Source organism: Akebia trifoliata, chromosome 7 (genome assembly GCF_017979445.1).
Source record: "Akebia trifoliata isolate Shusen 1 chromosome 7, ASM1797944v1, whole genome shotgun sequence".
NCBI lineage: Eukaryota > Viridiplantae > Streptophyta > Magnoliopsida > Ranunculales > Lardizabalaceae > Akebia > Akebia trifoliata.
The window spans coordinates 23,489,012-23,507,038 of NC_141381.1; the positions used below are offsets into that span (position 1 = coordinate 23,489,012).

General features: G+C 33.2%; 2 protein-coding genes across 29 annotated transcripts; both read left to right on the top strand.

Annotated features, from left to right (window-relative positions):
• The first annotated feature begins 1,720 nt into the window (after window positions 1-1,720).
• On the top strand, window positions 1,721-5,487 carry LOC147398448 (11-beta-hydroxysteroid dehydrogenase A-like). The gene is made up of 6 exons (XM_086447647.1): window positions 1,721-2,323; window positions 2,422-2,614; window positions 2,706-2,791; window positions 2,903-3,034; window positions 3,125-3,289; window positions 5,069-5,487. Exons 1-6 carry the CDS (start codon window positions 2,141-2,143, stop codon window positions 5,318-5,320), a joined length of 1,011 nt encoding a protein of 336 aa, XP_086303773.1. The 5' UTR covers window positions 1,721-2,140; the 3' UTR covers window positions 5,321-5,487.
• A 3,293-nt stretch (window positions 5,488-8,780) lies between these two features.
• LOC147398449 (uncharacterized) lies at window positions 8,781-16,199 on the top strand. Of its 28 annotated transcripts, none has more exons than XM_086447650.1 (8): window positions 8,781-9,148; window positions 9,257-9,699; window positions 9,832-9,872; window positions 11,283-11,481; window positions 12,416-12,560; window positions 14,352-14,437; window positions 15,794-15,865; window positions 15,980-16,199. In XM_086447650.1, the coding sequence occupies exons 4-8, from the start codon at window positions 11,414-11,416 to the stop codon at window positions 16,071-16,073; spliced, it is 465 nt and encodes a 154-aa protein (XP_086303776.1). In that variant the 5' UTR covers window positions 8,781-9,148; window positions 9,257-9,699; window positions 9,832-9,872; window positions 11,283-11,413; the 3' UTR covers window positions 16,074-16,199. The 28 variants fall into 28 exon arrangements, 8 of the variants coding, with proteins under 8 accessions (XP_086303776.1, XP_086303774.1, XP_086303775.1 ...); XR_015179883.1 differs by adding an exon at window positions 13,977-14,020 and having other exon boundaries at window positions 8,782-9,148; window positions 9,257-9,872; window positions 15,980-16,196; XR_015179895.1 differs by adding exons at window positions 11,922-12,013; window positions 12,128-12,215 and having other exon boundaries at window positions 8,797-9,148; window positions 9,257-9,872; window positions 11,283-11,499; window positions 13,977-15,865; window positions 15,980-16,171.
• The last annotated feature ends 1,828 nt before the right edge of the window (window positions 16,200-18,027 follow it).

An 18,027-nucleotide genomic window follows, 5' to 3' on the forward strand; every position in this document is an offset into this window, starting at 1 on the left:
AGTTAAAAAATCAACAGTTCTTCATGCACTGTCAGGTCAACTCAATGTTGGACCAATGTCCAACCTAGGTAGTGAAGTATTTTCCTTATAAAAATTATTGACCATGGAATGAATTAAAATAACAATTTTCTTTACTTAGGTTATATTATCCATTATAAGGATGGATATATTGACGAAAAACTGTCTCATTCCAATAGAATTGGTTGGTTAAGGTAAATGTATGGTTCTCAGTGTTGTCCCTTATCCTTTAAAGAGAAATTCTTGACAAAAGTAAAATTGACTATGCTTACAGGTGTCAGTTAGCTTAATTGGTAAATTCTTTGAGTGATGATACCACATACTTAGGTTCAAATCCTCTTAACATCAAGTTATTAAACTCATTAAAAATAGGGTTATTGATTTAAAAAATGAAGAAAGAAGATTGACTATGCTTTATTGAACTAAATTATGACAATTAAAAAATAAGTTATCCATAGATTAAATATAGAGGATACAATGCTGGGATGATTAGTGGAAAATTTAAAAGCAATAAAACTAAAAATAACTAAGTTCATGAAAGTGTAGATGTAACTCCAACAAGTGATATCATCATCAAAGTTTATACCAAAGAATGTATATTATTGCATTGTTATATTTTTCTAGAGTCAGGGACTTTTGTTATTGATAGTCCCTACAAGGAGTAAAGTGAAAAAAACAATGAGATTACTTTGTTACGCAACAAAATGGATCATAAAAGGAATGTACAAGCTGAAGAATCTAACATACCGAGAAGAAGATTAAAGAGATCGTGGATCGATGATAAAATAAAAATAAAAGGATACTTGAATTAAAATAAAATAGGTTTGGGTTCCATTGACTAAAGAAATAACACAAGAATTTAACATGATAAACACAAAATTCAAGGTTGGAAAGTCTCCCCAAGACAATATCGTCTCTGGACATGTATATTGGGATACACATAAAATTACTATCATTGGATGTTGGGTTATGTTATTTCTTGAGTCACACATCTAAAGTCAAGGTAACTAGACCCAATAATTTATAATCCTTATCCTTGAGGGGTTAGCTCAATGGCAATTTTGAACAGATAAATGATTGATAGGTCGTGAGTACAATATCTAATATGAGCATTAATTCCTCAAGTGCCACCCATGAGGGCACACCTTCACTTATCTGGTGCGTGTAATGTGTGGACGTAGCACGTATCTTGGAATTAATCCTTGGACAACGGTTTATGGACTGGGCTTTTACCCAAATATAGGTCCGATCCACTATCTAACGGGAATCATTAAATAAAACAAAATAAAATTATAACCCTTAAATATATTTTGACAATTTTATCAAAATATGAATTGAAATTATTTCAATTACAGTAGGCAAAAAATTTAGTAGTAGACTGGGAAAACATATTCACTATTTTATGAGATGGGAAACTTTTTGCTCACTTCAATCAAAATGTTTTAATTCCAAAAGGAATAATCAATGTTTGGGAAATTAAAAATTTTTCACTCCCTCACTGAGAATTTCCCCTAAAATTTAGTGCTGGAGAAACACTCCAATGGACATCGTTTTACACATTGGTTTGGACAGAACCATAGATGCTTCTCACTCGTTTCTAGATGAAAAGTGTCTATGATTATGTACACACATCTACTTCAGTAATGTCTGAAACGATATAATATTTCAACGTCACTTCAGCATTTTTCAAATTGAGTGGTGATAATCTGATTACTCCACTTGGCATACTCAATCGACTACCTGACATGATAAGTTTGAGAACCGTTGATCTGCTCTCCTCGGGATACACAATTCCCTCAAGATACAATTTTTTATGGGGGAAGTGGAGGCGTGTATCCGGTTGAGTGCAGATCTACGGTTCTTCCAAATTTAATACTTCTCAGTGACAGCACTCGATGACAGGTGGTGGTGGTTCGGTGTGTGGATCCGAATCCCATCTGACAAAAAAAAAAAAAAAAAAATTGAAGTCCCTCTCACAAGTGTCATTCAGATTGCTTAGCTATTTGTTGGATCTCTCAATGTTCCCGGGTATATAATCCTCACAACGACCTACTCTATTTGTTCACTCTCTCTATCTCTATCTCTATCTGTGTGTGTGTGTCACAACTCACAACTCACAATCATGGAGTTGATTCACATGGTCATGGATTTGGTGCTTCCTCCCATCCTTCTTGTCTCTTTACTTGTAGCCATACCTCCTTACTTCATCTACAAGTTTGTTATCTTCATCATAAGAGCCTTCACCATGGAAGATATGACAGGAAAGGTTGTTGCCATCACGGGTGCTTCTTCCGGCATTGGCGAGGTACATAATTAATTAAAATTTTCATTCTAATTTCTCTACTGCTCATATCTGTTTCTTTGGTAATAATTTATCAATTTTATCTGATTTTTTTTTTACAGAACCTTGCCTACGAGTATGCTAAGAGAGGGGCTTGTCTAGTCCTCGTTGCACGAAGAGAGAAACGCCTTCAAGAAGTCGCTGATAAGGCTCGTAAACTTGGATCTCCTGATGTTTTGGTTGCTTGTGCTGATGTTTCTAAAGTCGAAGATTGCAAACGTTTTATCGATGAAACAGTGAAACACTTCGGGCGGTGTAAGTCCAAGAAACAATCATATCTTTTTATAGTAAATTTTGAATATTTAGATCTAAAATTAATGTTGAGAAGTTTGTGTGTATTTTACAGTGGATCATTTAGTGAATAATGCTGGGATAGTTAGTGCCTATTACTTTGAAGAGGCAACCAACATTACCAATTCATTACCCTTGATGGTAATCCATCAACAACAACTTCAACTTGTTTCAAAAGTTTGTGATGTTTAATTGCCTGATTAAACAAATTAATTATAGGGTGGGTTTAATTGGTTCTTTTTTATTGTTAAGGATATTAACTTTTGGGGATCAATTTATCCCACTCATTTCGCGATTCCTCACCTCAAAAAGAGCAAAGGAAGGATCATCGTCATTGCTTCGCTCGCGGGATGGTTGTATGGACCTGATATCAGCATCTATGGTGTAATATATCTCATCAAATCTATCTAAATCAAATTTTGTTACATTTTGTGTTTAATTTGATTATTTCCTCTTTCGAATTTATGTTTTCAGGCTAGTAAAGCAGCGATGATAAATTTCTTCGATACACTCAGAGTTGAATTGGGTTCATCGATCAATATCACTATCGTATCTCCAGGGTTTACTGAATCTGAGATGGCTCAAGGCAAACACCTATCCATGGATGGTGCAGTTGAAATTGATCCTGATAAGAGAAATGTAAGCTTTCACACTTCACTTGATGTTTTGTTTAGTTCATTTTGTCACCATTAATGGTTTCAGATGTGCCCCCAAGATGATGCTTATTAAAAAAAAAGGCCTCGAGACACAATAAACAAATGTAAAAATAACTGAATGCGACGCCTTGGTCTCAAGGGCTCAGTACAACTAAAGGCTTACCCTTTTGACCTAAACACTTGCCTCACATTTTTCAGTTTTTTACAATTTTATTTTATTTTATAATATCCTATTTCTATGCTTATTCTTTTTATTATTTTTCTTTGTTGGTGTCAGAATGTAACATAATTGGAAAATTTAGAAATAACTTTAAATATAAAATGATAATGTATAGAAAGAAAAATTTGAATTGATATGCTTAATAAATAAAATTTTGTAATGTTTAACAATATTTAAAGAAAGTTATTAAAAATGTTATGTTTAGTTATATTTTTGCTAGACATTTAAATTAATTATCTAACAAACAGATTTTCAATTATCAAACATAGATATATATATTTCTTATTGAAATATAAAAAATGATATTTATATTATTAATATTTCATATTATGTATTATTATTATCATCACCTAGATAAATCTTGTATTAAAAATGTAAGGAATTAGATTGTAAAGTGGATTTGAAATTCAAAAATGTTTGGTGACTACCCTAACTTTTCCTAGAAACTCTATTATGTTTATTTATTTATTTATTTTTGATCGGTAAGACTATTTTTAATGAGTTCATTATTATCACCCAAAGACTTTACTAACTAAACTAGCTGGCACAGATACATGTGTACATGTGCGGTTTAGGTTTATTCGCTGACTCTTACACCACTATATATGTCTGGAAACACACACATATGTCCACACACACACACATACACCCGAACAAAATGCCTCTGATAGAGGGAGGGGTCATTGTATCGATATTATATTGTAATTTATGTTGTTGATTAGGATGAAAAAAAACCTAGGATAACATAAGTTCTCTTCAAATTAATATTTAGATGAAAGTTTCTCGAACTAGCAACATTTTTCTCCTAGTCAACGCTGTTTATAGTACTTGTTAACACTTAGCCCCAAACTGATCCCATCAATGTTTTGCTTAGATCAAAATTCATAGATAAGTTTATGTGTCGAATACAAACAAGTCAATAATATTTTACACAATATTAGGGTTTGGGTGTACAAGTTGTGTACTTATACCAATATCACCAATGTGGGGCGCTCTGGATACATATATAATGGGGGCCGGGCATTCCAATGAAGTCCCCCAAAATGACCTTCCTTGTTGATGGAGGAAGATCAATTTCGGAGCAGAAGATATATGAGATCTAGATTTAGAACCCTCATGTGCTAGAGTATCCTCAATTTTGTTTCCTTCTCCAAAAATGTGGTGAATTTCCCAATTGAATAAGTCTTTTATCGCCTTTATCCACCCATTCACAACCCAAGGATGAGATATACCATAGAGTCAGTTTTGATTAATTGAAATGAACATACCATCCATTTTGAGCATGCTCACGCCTTTATGTAAATTAAGCTTGATATTTAGCTACATTATTCCAAGTAACACCAAACATATGCAACAAAAGAGAAATTCATAACCATGTGTAAAATAAAGTTCATATTTTAACTAATCATATATCAATATGCATCATCCATAAATATGTCTTTACATTCTTATGGGCATACAGCAGTATTCAAGAGCATCGGGTATTAGAATAATTAGTGTCACATTTGGGTATCATTGGTTAATGTGTGTGGAAATTTGCAGGCTGTTGTTGGCATATTCCCAGTTAGAGGAGTGGGAGAATCTGCAAAGACCATTGTCAATGGTGTATGCAAGGGAGACCGATACATAACGGATCCATCCTGGTTCAGGATTTTGGCCTTATGCAAGATATTCGTCCCCGAGATAGTTGAATGGTTTTTTCGAATTCTATTTGTTATCAAACCAAGCATTTCGGAAAAGGAAGCACACGATCAGAAGATCATTAATGGAAATGGTACCAAGAAGTTCGCCTAACTAACTGCCTTCCATTATTAATAAAAGCAGACTATCGTACAAGTTCTTCAGTGTCAGTTTGTTAATTTATTGTGTGTTAGTGAATTAAGTATCATCTGCCCAATTTGTTGATTAAGGTCAGTATGAAGATTATAACACAAATTAATCCCATAAAATATCATTATATATTTGTTTGGCCTAATTATTACGGATGATCCAATAATTTAGGATTTGGATTTAGGTTCTGGATCAACTATTATCAAGTTTAGTAAGGACCCATGGAATCATTAAGCAGATGATTAAGTTAAGACATATGCATTGTGTATTTTATTTTCTCTTGGTTCTTTAAACCATACTTATCACATTCGATCCGATTGTAAAAGGATCTGGTTCGGAGCTATTTGAGACTCAATTGGATTTGATACTGAAATCAACCATATCTAATTCGATTGTTACCAAATTGAACTGAATTTGGTCTAAATTTTTAGTCTGTGAAATGATCCTGTGAAATCTAATTATGAAGGCTCCTATGACATTAGTTTTGATAGACATTACTAATTAAAGAGATTTTTTCCAGTCCCCATTTTCAGTTCAAAGTTGTTGAGTAATGCTTTTGGAGGATGAACATCGTAAATGAACTTGGTGTCTCGTAGCTTTCTTTCATACTAGTCTTTCCTAAACAAAATTATAAAAAAATTAGAACCAAAATAATGCAAACAAAGCAATTTTCATGTCCTTCAATCTGACGAGAAAAATCTTTGGGCCTAGTCTAGTAATAAACTTTCACTGTATAAATAATGAGGTTATAAAAATCATCTCAAAGCAAAGTTAGTGGACAAATCATGAAAAAACAAATCTTGGATTACAAAGTATCTTCACTAATTAGATGGATTCAATCATCAACAAACAATTCTTGTAGTTAATAACATGATTTAAGGAAAAAGTTGGGTATGTAGGGCTTCTAATGGGTATGCTTGGTTGGGCTTGATTGAACCCTAACCCAGCTGGCTCACTTGGCACCCCTACTATTTCTTCTTCTCTTGTGGGTGTACAGAGTAAAAGAAGAAAGCCAAAAGAACTCCCTCAGTCATTTTTATATTGGAGAAAGAATATGCAATGAAGTAATTAGGTGGAAATCAATCTCTCACTTAACCAGTCACTTTCCAAGTAGAAATGGAGAAATCTTTTTCTCAACTCAACTACATGGGCCTCAAATCATAAAGAGGAGGGAAATCCCACATGAACATAGTACATTTCACCAGTATTTTGATTCCCACTTTTTATACTATGGACATTAAAATGTACACCTTCAAAATATGAATATTAATTTTTTTAAAGATAACAACACCCCTCATCCCATTGCTATACAATTTATTTGTAGATAAAATACGAAAGATAATTATAGTATCCAAAGAAATTGTATACAAAAAAAGGTCTACCACCATCCAAAAAATGTATCATTTTACTGCAATTCTCACAATTCTGACGTGTGATGTGCACATAACCATAAATGTATTACTTTGCGATATGTGTAAAAATCATCTACGAATATGTATGCATCTCCACGTCAGAATTGTGAGAATCCTAGTAAATCCTATGTCACCCCAACAAGTCTCTATTCCTAATTATTTTTGTACCATAATTAACAAATAATGTTGCATTTGTCTTATGCCATCACTTTTATGTGTTTTATCATATTAAATCGGTATAATTACATAAATAATTGAATAATCTAAAAATAAAATAAATCTGATGATCATGTGGAAATCAAAAGATCAAATACCACTACAAGAAAAAAGCCTTTTAGTGGTGTTTCGAAAATGCCAGAAATTCTACACAAACGCCGATGAATGTAACAACGATGCTTATAAAAAATGCTTGTAATGCCCATGTCGCTAATTCATACACCGGCATTTTACAAGCCACCGCTATTGGCACCATTCATCTGTGTTTAAAAGTCGTTGTTATTGATACTATTCACAAGCATTTTTTACGAAATTAGAGGCGTACACACATTGTGCCTAATTGTATTATAACTTCACTAATAATTTATTAAAACTATTACTGGTGTTTATAAAGACACCGCTAATAACTTACAAAAAGATACACTGAATTATCAGCACTTTTAAAACCGTCGGTAATAATATTTGATTTAAAAAAAATTACCATAAGATTTTTGGAAAATAATCTTTTTATTTATTTTTCACATCCGTCACCTACATCCAAAATATATTAAAGAGGACACGAGATTGATATTGTCGACAATAAATTTCTACAGATCTACCTCGAGAGTCATGAAATATGATCGCAAATGATTTTATTGATTTTTGATATAAAAAAGGAGATACAGATCTCAAAGATTCCTTTAATTAATAGTCAAGTACAAAATAGTGACGATGACATACGTAGTTTTTCTTCTTTCCGGACTTCGTGCTTTATCGGCTGAGAAAGTTGCTTGGGTGATGGCTTTGCTGCGTATTTGATCTTCTGTAAAGGCTTCTGTAGATTTTCTTTTCTTCGGACTTCGAGCTTTATCGGTTGAAAATGTTTCCTTGACTTCTAGAGAAGGACTTTATGTTTGATCTTCTTTTTGGTCAGAGTCTGAATCTTTGAAGAACTTTTGCTTTGTCTTTGGAGGAAGGCTTGAGAGCTTCTTCTTCTTTAGAAGGAAAGCTTTTGTCTTCTGAGAGAAAGTGATCTACATCCCTTCTCAATGAGAGAAACTCTTGTATTTATAGACTTAAAGGTAATTTAATTTGCCAATTATACCCCAACTTAAAGAGGTTTAATTGATTTATTTAAAAGGTTAAATTTATCCAAATCCAATTTTAAGGATTTTATGGATCATTATTGGACCAAACTCATTTGTTTTGGTGTATGGCCCAATATTTAATGTGTGGATCACTTGATTTTTATTTAGATCATGGGCTTTATCTACGAAAGCCCAAATCCAAACCATATGTGGCTCGTCCCAATTAATAGCCCCAATTTTAATTTAAGGGACTTTCGTTAATTTAGAAAACGATGGGGACCCGTTTAAATTTTAATGCCTATAGATATATGAAATAACAATGTATACATACAATTTTTTATCCAACAGTCGTAGTGTAGCTTCCCATTCAAAATATTACCGCTACCCTCCCAGAAAAATATCCAACAAAAATCATAGTTCAAAATGAAAGCTAATTAGTGTAGATGTGATTGTATGAGTGGATGAGATTGGATGTGGGTAGAGAGATTTGGCAGGTGCAGGTTGAAGACCATTTTGGGCATAGTCTTGAGAAATAGAAGCTAAGGGCCTGTGTGGATTGACTTTTCTAAGTAATTCTAACTTTTGCGGAGAGTCAGAAGCACTTTAAAGGTGTTTGGATAAATAACTCCTGGAAAGAACTATTTTACTGTGGAGTCATTTTAGTGCTTTTTCACGGAGTACCGATGGTGCTACTTCTCTAAACTACTCTTGCATGGAGCCACAAAACACACTACAAAAATTAGGGCTTTTAGAGGCGCTTTTTTTGGGCGGTTTGGTGGAAACGTCGAGATAAGGCAATGAAAGGGTTTTTGGAGGCGATTTCGTCAGAAACGCCGTGAAAAACAAAGAATATCTTCAACGGAGACTGATTGGAGGCGTTTACACACCGGCGGTTATAAGGAAAATGCCTCAAATTTCAGACCAACAGAGACGTTTTTCGAAAAACGCCGCTCAAATCAGATCAATGAGGGCGTTTATTGGAAAAACGCCACAAAATCCAGATCAACGGGGCTTTTGGCGCGATTCTTTTCAATCTACCCTCTCTCCCTCTCAAAATCGCGCCCTCTCTCGATCTGTTCAAGCTGAAGTTTCATCAGGTTTTTTTTTTTTCTTTTTTCCATTTTTTTCTTTTTTCGAGCTCTCAATCTGTTCTAGTGGTAGACCTATCTATCTAACACAGTGATATTTATTTATTATTTCTTCAGATCTGTGCGTTTTAACTATTGGTCTCTATCTATCTCTCTCTCTCTCTCTATATAATCTTTGTTTGTTTTGGTACTAGGGTTCATCAAGTTTTGGTTTATTTTTTTTTTTGTTATCGAAACTTTTATTAGGTTTGATAATGAATTTCAAATCGAAACCCTAATTTCTATAGTGTTGATTCGATTTTTGGTTTGATTTCAAACCAAAATCCTAATTTATATAGTTTTGATTTTATCTTTGTTTTAGTTTCAAACCTAACCTAATCTCTCATTTTTATAGCTAGGATTTTAATAAAAGAATGATGTACTTTTGATTACGGTGTGGCAACGGATCCTTGAACACTAAATTTCATTTTCCAAAATTTTAATATTGAGAAGAGATCATCTCAGTTGAACTTCCTGCACCGACAAACATGTTTTTTAAGGTTTCTATCGGGAAGGAGAAGGTTTGATTTCTTTGCTTTTGCTTTGCTTTGCTTTGGTTTATGTTTTTCATGTCTATTTTAGAAGTTTATTTTTTATTGAACCAAATGTAGTGCTTTAAAGGCGGTATTTTTATCCTTGCATCCTCATCGTAGGTTGAAGTTGAATAATATAGCTAAGAAGATAAAGTCTTGAGGTACATTTTTATTGGCAGTCTCATTTATAGTCGTCGTTATAATTTTTTTTTTCAATTTGGTTTCACATGAAACATAAAAAATCCTAGAACAAGATTTGTCAAAATTTTTGGTCTTTGGTATTTCTGAAGTATTAATAAAGGGTGTGTTAACACATGAATATGTTGCTTAAATGTTTATTGAACAATTTGGGTAAAATATTTAAGAAAAAAAAGTGTATAACCGTGAACATTCAGAATCCTAGGCAAATTAAACACAAGAAGCTAATGTTGGAATTGTGTAGTAAAAGTAATGTGAGTGTGGGACTGATTAAGGCATCTACCATAGCTAGGTATGAAGGAGTTAAAATTATGCCTAGAGATGAATAATTGGGTGTTGCATGACTGTAGGATAGCACTGCTTTCTTTTCAGTCTGTATAGCAAATGAGTTAGAATCTTTTCATCCTATAATCACTACCACAACTTCAAGGTTTTCTATAAGATAACTCTTTCAATTAATATAACGAGGTTATTCCTCAGTATGATCCATAAGGAATTTGAGTGGTTTGTCATTTGCCAGGAGATCATTCAAGCCTCTTGAGGTTTTGATGACATTGTGTGGGTGAAAGATGTTTATAACTTTTCTTATTGCTCAGTGAAGCAAACAAGTTGGGTGTTTATTAGTTGGGGAATGAATGGTCTAAGAATAAATTATGGAACATTGAACAGTAGCTAGTTTTCAAGTTACTGAAAAATGGTATTGTTGATTCCTCCTTTAGAATCATTTAGACATTTCCACAAAAAGGAATCTTGCACCTTTTTGAATTATTTTTGTATAAAACATAGAAAAACTTATCCATAAGTAAATTGGACCACCTAAGGGGAATGAATTTTTGGATAATAGGATATCCACCACTACTTTTTTGTTACTTTTCCCGGCCAAAATCCAAAATCCTAACTCCAAATAGTTGTCATCCTCTACTGATGAAGTGTTGCCAAATTACTGTTACAATTATCAAGTGGCCTGGCTCATGACACTACAACCAGTCTTATCTAACTTTAATTCAGTGCTGAACCAGCACTACAGCTAAAGTAATTGTCACACTAGTCCAAATTGAATTCACTAGTATCCCCTGTATCTTAATATGGTCACAATGTTTAATGTATTGTTCTTTTTTCCATATTAGAATGTTTATATTGTTGTTAATGAAGGCTATTCTAAACTCTATTATCAATAATATGTGCTATTAGATTAGCAATTTCCTCAAGCGCTTCGTCATAAACTGCAGAGTATTGTTTGAAGCTTCAATTTTTTATCCATGTATTGTGCATTTCATGTTTAGCTAGATAGAGGATCATAGTAGCATCTCAATTTATTTTCATGGTTCCAAATCTGTTTTGGTGACTGTCCACCCTTGCTGTGCTCTCTAAAGGTTTGCAGAAGGTACAAGCATTACTAACAACAAATGCAAATGGTAGTGTTCTCCTTTGAAACTGTAGTGTGTCTCAGTACTGCTACACCTTACACCACGTTAGCTTTCAAGACCATCTCAAGGTATTTCCAATGCCTGAAAAATACTATCAGGCATGCAAGCAAGGCATTGGGAGAGGATTTGTCATCCCCAACCACAGGTACAAGTAATAGTAAAGGTGAGATGAATGTCCCGAGGTTAAGGTTCATTATTCAGAGCCTTCGTAACTAGAAGTAAGAACTGACAATATTAGCAAAAAACAAAACACTAGTTGTTGCTCTTAGAGATGCGGTAGATATGAGAGTTATTATATATTTAGGAGTGTGATGATGTTTAGGAGTTGTGATTCTTGCTGCAATTACAGATGTTAATTTTGTTTTGGTTAAAGAAAAGATCCCTAAATTGGAGAAATGGACACTATATTATAAAATTGCTGTTAGGGTTAAGTATTTTAGCATTTATTAAAATGTAATTATCATCAAGAATGGATGCCTTTTTGAGTCATATTATTTTTCTTTTGGAATTTAATCTCTATTTCCTATCCCGCTCTCTTCCTCTAGAACAACTTCCTGTGAAATTATTTGGAGTTGTATTGTACAGATAAATGAAGGGGATGGTGCATTTTATGGACCAAGATAGATATCAGTGCTTTTTATGCATTAAAGAGGAAATTCTAATGCACAACACTACAGGTTATTCACTACAGCACATTCGTTTTTCGTATTTGCTTTCCCTCTCTTTCATTTATGTAGAAAATAATAATTTTCTAAATTGTTGGCATGTGCACCAAATTCAAAACTAAAAAGTCAAATATCACCAAATCTCGCACCAATGGCTTTCTAGATGGTAATAGCAACCGCTCCATTTTTGGATCCAATTGAACAACATTATCAGGTCCAACAATTACTCCAGGGAGGTCCCTGAAATTTGCTCCCTATAAATTGAAAATATTAGAAATTACAAATAGTCCAAATGATAAAAGTGCTCAATTAGCCAACTTTTCTTCATGGGATTTGACAAACATGCAAATAATTATCTTCATTTAATGGAAAAGGCCGATGATCATATTTGGAGTGGTGTTTGGTCTTGGGCAGATACCGTCAAATTGGCAATGCAGTTGCTGTTCCTGTTTCAAGAGCTTTAGGATATACTTTGGGGATGGCGTCGCTGAAGGTGAGTGGGGATCATCCACTCATGACGCTCCCACCGAAATTCTCCCATTCCAATGCTCTTCAATTGGTACAATCCTTTTCTGAGACTGAAGAGTAGTAATCACCAATTTTTCTATGCCTTGCTTTAATTTGAAGGCACTGTTCTATTTATTCATTGTTCTCTTTTCTCTTATATTTTATTTATACAAGTAGATGCTTTTGTATTGTTTCCATATGCTGCCCTCCCAGCTACTGTTAATGTAACTGCTTTGCATATTCTAGTTTCCTTCCTACACGACACTAGTAGCTTCCTCCTATATTGATCCCAAGAGCTTGCGTGATATCAAACCAACAAGAATACAAAAGCATTTATGGTAGAAACAAGATGTGTTCGGCTAAGGTTGCTTGGTTTTGGTATGAATCTAGGAGTTTTATCCATCCGAACCCCCAACTCTCTGGGTACAAGTACTCTGTTAAAGTGAGTCCAGAAATTGAGTATGGCAATGTTGACACTATGTCATCATGATCATAAGCCTTTATCCCAAATGCCTAGGATTGGCTAAATGGATCCTATTCCTCCATTCAATTATGTCGAAAGCTATGTATTTTGTTAATTCAAGTGTCTTTAAATCTGTTTTCACTACCTTGATCCATCCGTTTAAATCTTCCTCTTGGGTTTTAAAATTTTCCACCAAACTGCCATGACCAAACCATCTCTTAATATGATATACCTATGAAAAAATCTTTTATAATTATCATAGTATCAGTTGTTTGGCTGAAAACTAACGTTTCATTCTCATAGATCTATTTTTACAACCATGCTTGATATTGCTAGCGAGGTTAACATTGAACACCAAAATATGAGGGAATGAAAAACCCTTTAGCAAAAAAATCAAATTGTAGATTAGAAGATCCATAACTGACCATAACATTGGATAGTCATTAAATTAGTGTCTCAAAGAGAAGTTTGGCAACTTGTTAACATGGTTGCGTGTTGATATTTTTCAGAACAGATATGCCAAATGCACTACATCAACCCTCCTGCCTACAATATTAATCATGGTTGACTAGCTTGTTTCCTTTAAAGCAAGCCCCGCAAATCATGGGGAATGTGATTGAACCAACATGGGGTTCACCTTTCTCAACATAATTTGAGTGGTTTCTTTTCTTCTTTCTTTCTTTTTTTTTATTGTTCCTTTTTTTAATTTTTGCATTTTTCATCTAATTTATTTATGTTTCAGGTTTCTCAGTCACTTGTATCTCCTATTCATTTTTAACTTCTTTGGACTAATTTTTTGTCAGTTTTATACTTTGTGTCAGTGCATTTGTCTTGCAAGTGAATTGATGTATATGTTTGTGTGCAGGATCATGTGCCCCCCCACGCACACACACACACACACACACTTGTATAAGTTTTTTCATGTGTTTGTTCATGGGTTTTGCAATAAGCCTTTATTATTTACCTTGATGTGATGTTTCTTTTTCTGCTTTGGTTATTAATTAGGTTCCAGACTTTGCTTTTAGTTTATCTCAAGGGAAATCTAGAAGGTAAGCCCTTGCTCTCTGGGAGCCTTTTGCAATGTTTAAAAGGTCATTGTCTGATTATGTTTCATTCTTCAAAGATAATGTTGTGGAAACATTGGAGAGACACATTTTACTTTTCACATGATAGTCAATGACCTTTTAAAGAATGAAACATTTTACTTTACACATGATAGTCATTATTATTATTTCAAAATATGGATTTTCTTTGGATTAAAAAGTTGATAGAAAAGTTTAATAGCATATGTTCACGCTGAAGTACATATCTGATCAATCTACTTATACAAATCACATGATTATGGTTATGGTACTTACATAAAGCATTTTGTGTGCGCAGGTAGGAAAGACACATTTTACTTTACACATGATAGTCATTATTATTATTATTATTGCTAGGCAAGCGAGATTACTTTTCAGTAACAAGTGGAGTTGGTTTTTTAATCTAGGTCATGGTATCGACATCCAGAGACTTTAACCCAACTACCAAACGGGAACCTTCACATAATAGTCTTATAATGTACATATGTAATTATAAATTATAAATTATAAATGCATTTTGTGGGGTTCAGTTAGGCATTATATATTCACACACATGGACTTATATGATATGGTGTCTTATTTTCTAATTTCAAGTTCAAATCAAAAATATTTTTTTACTAGTACAATAATTTTTTATTCATAAGCTACTATGGTTTCTGATGATTTCTGAACAAATAGAGGTTTAAAACTACCCCTGTTCAGATATTCTGACCTATATTACAAGCCTATTACAGGGTGAAGTCACTGAATGCCCTGATGTATATGCGTTATTTTATAAACATGCTCTCATGCCAAATTTAAACATAATATGGACATACCCCACCCTCCCCCCTTATAAAAGAAAGAACTTTCAAAAGTTGCTGATCAAGTTTATAAATTATGCCAAAGATCCGCTTCTTTGCAATTACAAATTTCCAAAAGAAACTAATGTTTGTATGCCACTAGCATGCAAAGGTTTATCTTGAAGTGAGTTCTTGTATATTTTTTTCTCCTCTTGCATATCCTTGCTATTTATAGTTTTGTTTTAGGTATATTTGTAATCTCAGAATATTATGCTATGAAGTTTAGTGAACTTGACTGCAATTGTGTTCGAGGCATGGATCACTATTTCAATGGGAGATCATTTGGTCCACTTTTTTACGATAGCCCTTTCGATGTGTTTTCTTATTGATATTGAAAATAAACATTCTCGTTTCTATTTGTCTTACTCGGCAGAAGATGAAACTAAGAGGGAGAGACCAGTTATGACATACCGGGCCATCCTAGCATATGTTGAGTGTATGCTTGCAATACTTCTAGAACTATAGAGGAAAGTGGCCCTCTTGTGTCTGAGAAATCTCAACCATGTGCACTGCAACTAAGAGGAGTCACTTAATAGTTTGGCTATATATACATACATTGATAGCCAAAATGTATTCTTAGCTTTATTAGTTTTCCTTGATAACATTCACTAGTTGGACTGGTGTAAGAAGACCTCCAGTGCATGTTTTGCCTGTAAACTGTTTACTTTTATTTATAATTTTTTTAAACTTGTATAATTTATTTGTAATGAATATCAATTTATGATTTGAAAACTTTAGAAAGGCTAATTGTAGTTGTGGCTTCAATAAGTATGAACAATTTAATGCTCTAGAGTTCCTTAGTCTCATTGTTATACTAATTGATATTCTTTGACTCTTATTATGTGTACAATTCAGAAGTCTACTGATATCGATGTTCTTTCCTATTATATTTTCATAGGTACGAGATCAGATTTATCAATCTGGTTATTATGTTGACGTGGATACCATGGATAGAAAGATCCAGAAAAAGGTTAATTTTAATCCCTTCATGTTGTATGCCATCCATGAGATCATTGCAAACGACATATTCTAAGGTATGTTTTGGTTGCACATGATTTATGGCTTTATCATTTTATTTTGCTAGAGTGAGCATGGAGATGGGGTGGAGTATGAGAGATGATTGGCTTCAAGTGCAAACTAAATCCAAGAAACATATCACATTTGTTTATAATTCATAGAGTTGTCTCTTTTTTTTATAGTGAAAATATTCATGAATGCGTAATTTGTTTTTCGATTTCGTAGATGCATGTTTGGTATATTGTAATTTATGTTTGGTAAAATATTCATTACAAGTTGTGGTATTTTTTTATAAACAAGTAATAAGTGAAATTTGTAGTGTTAATAGCAGTTCTTTTTCTTTATATAATTGTGGGTTTTATTTTGGAATGAATATTTTATTATTTTTTTTTACAACATTAGAGGCGGTTTTGAACTGCCTCTAATGTTGTTTTTTTTTTTTTAAAACTAATTTGTTATTAGGGGCGGTTTTCAAATTGCCTCTAAAATATAAAAGTCGCCCTTAAATAACAATATTTAGAGGCGGTTTTAAAACTGCCCTTAAATTATTATTATTAGAGGCGGTTTTCAAATAGCCTCTAAAATATAAGAACCGCCCTTAAATCATATTCTTTAGAGGCGGTTTTTAAACCGCCATTAAATTATTATTATTAGAGGCGGTTTTAAAACTGCCTCTAAAAATATAAAAAACGCCCTTAAATCATTATTTAGAGGCGGTTTTAAAACCGCCCTTAGTCGGCCACTAAAAGGAATCAGCGACGCCACTATAGTGGGCGGTTTGACTAAACCGCCCTTAAATATATTGGAGGCGGTTTAGTCGAAATTGGAGGCAGTTTAAAACCGCCTCTAAATACCTTATATTTTGTAGTGACATTGTCAAAATAACGGGATTAGGACAAGTATGCCTCTCATAAATTTTGAAAATTACAAACCTACCCTCAAAAAGGCAATTGGAATAATATTATATTACTATCCATTGATATGGTTGTAGCATTTTGGTGTAACATTTGAGACAAGTATACCCCTCATAAATTTTGAAAATTAAAAACATACCCTCAAAAATGCAATTGCAGTAATACTATATTATTATCCATTGCTGTGGTGGTAGCTTTTTGATATAGCATTTGGGACAAGTATGCCCCTCATAAATTTGAAAATTATAAGCATATCCTCAAAAATGCAATTAATTAATATTTTATTATTATCCATTGATGTGGTAGTAGCCTTTTAGTGTAGCATTTGAATTTGGATTTTTACCTCCCCCAATTGCTTACTCAATGATTTATCTATGAACATTCCAACCATAGTTGAAATTTTCTTATTACAAGATTGATGTGAACAATTACACACAAATTTACTATCCATTGATGTGGTGAAAGCTTTATCATATTTTTAGTGGTTGTATATATTTGCTCACAATATCTTCTATTTGTTTATAATTGTTGGGTGTTTATATTAGTTTTTATGGCTAAAAACAATAACTTTTATTTCTTTTGAAGAATAATTTATTGAGTTATAATGTTAAAAATAGAAACTAATACTTATAAGGGCATTTTGATCATTTTAACAGAATTCAAAATAGTTTCCAAACACAAAACTCTATCAAAAGTACTTCTGACAGTACTTTTCAGAACTTGCATCCACATACACAACATTTATCCACCTACTCCAGACAGTACTTCAAAAAGTACTTATGAAAGTACTTATGTTTTAAGTATTTCTGGCTCTTATATCCACACGGGCCCTAAATAACTCTGTTTCTACTCAACAAAAATTTGATGGCCTAAAGCTGTCATAGTCATCATCAGTTCCCAGATTTCTACGGTTGAGAGCTGTCGAATTTATACATTATAATTCGATGGCCTTGGAGCCATCAACTACATTTTCGACTAGGACCAATTCGTTGGTCCAATTCAACGCGCGAGGCCGAATATCAAGTATTTTCACATGTTGTAATTAACCTCATAAAATGTCATTATATATTCATTAGGCCTAATTTCTAAGACTGATCCATGATCCAACAATATATATATATATATATATATATATATTTTGTATCCGGTATACACATTATATCCATGGTCTTTAAACCCTCTTTATCATATTCCTAGACCT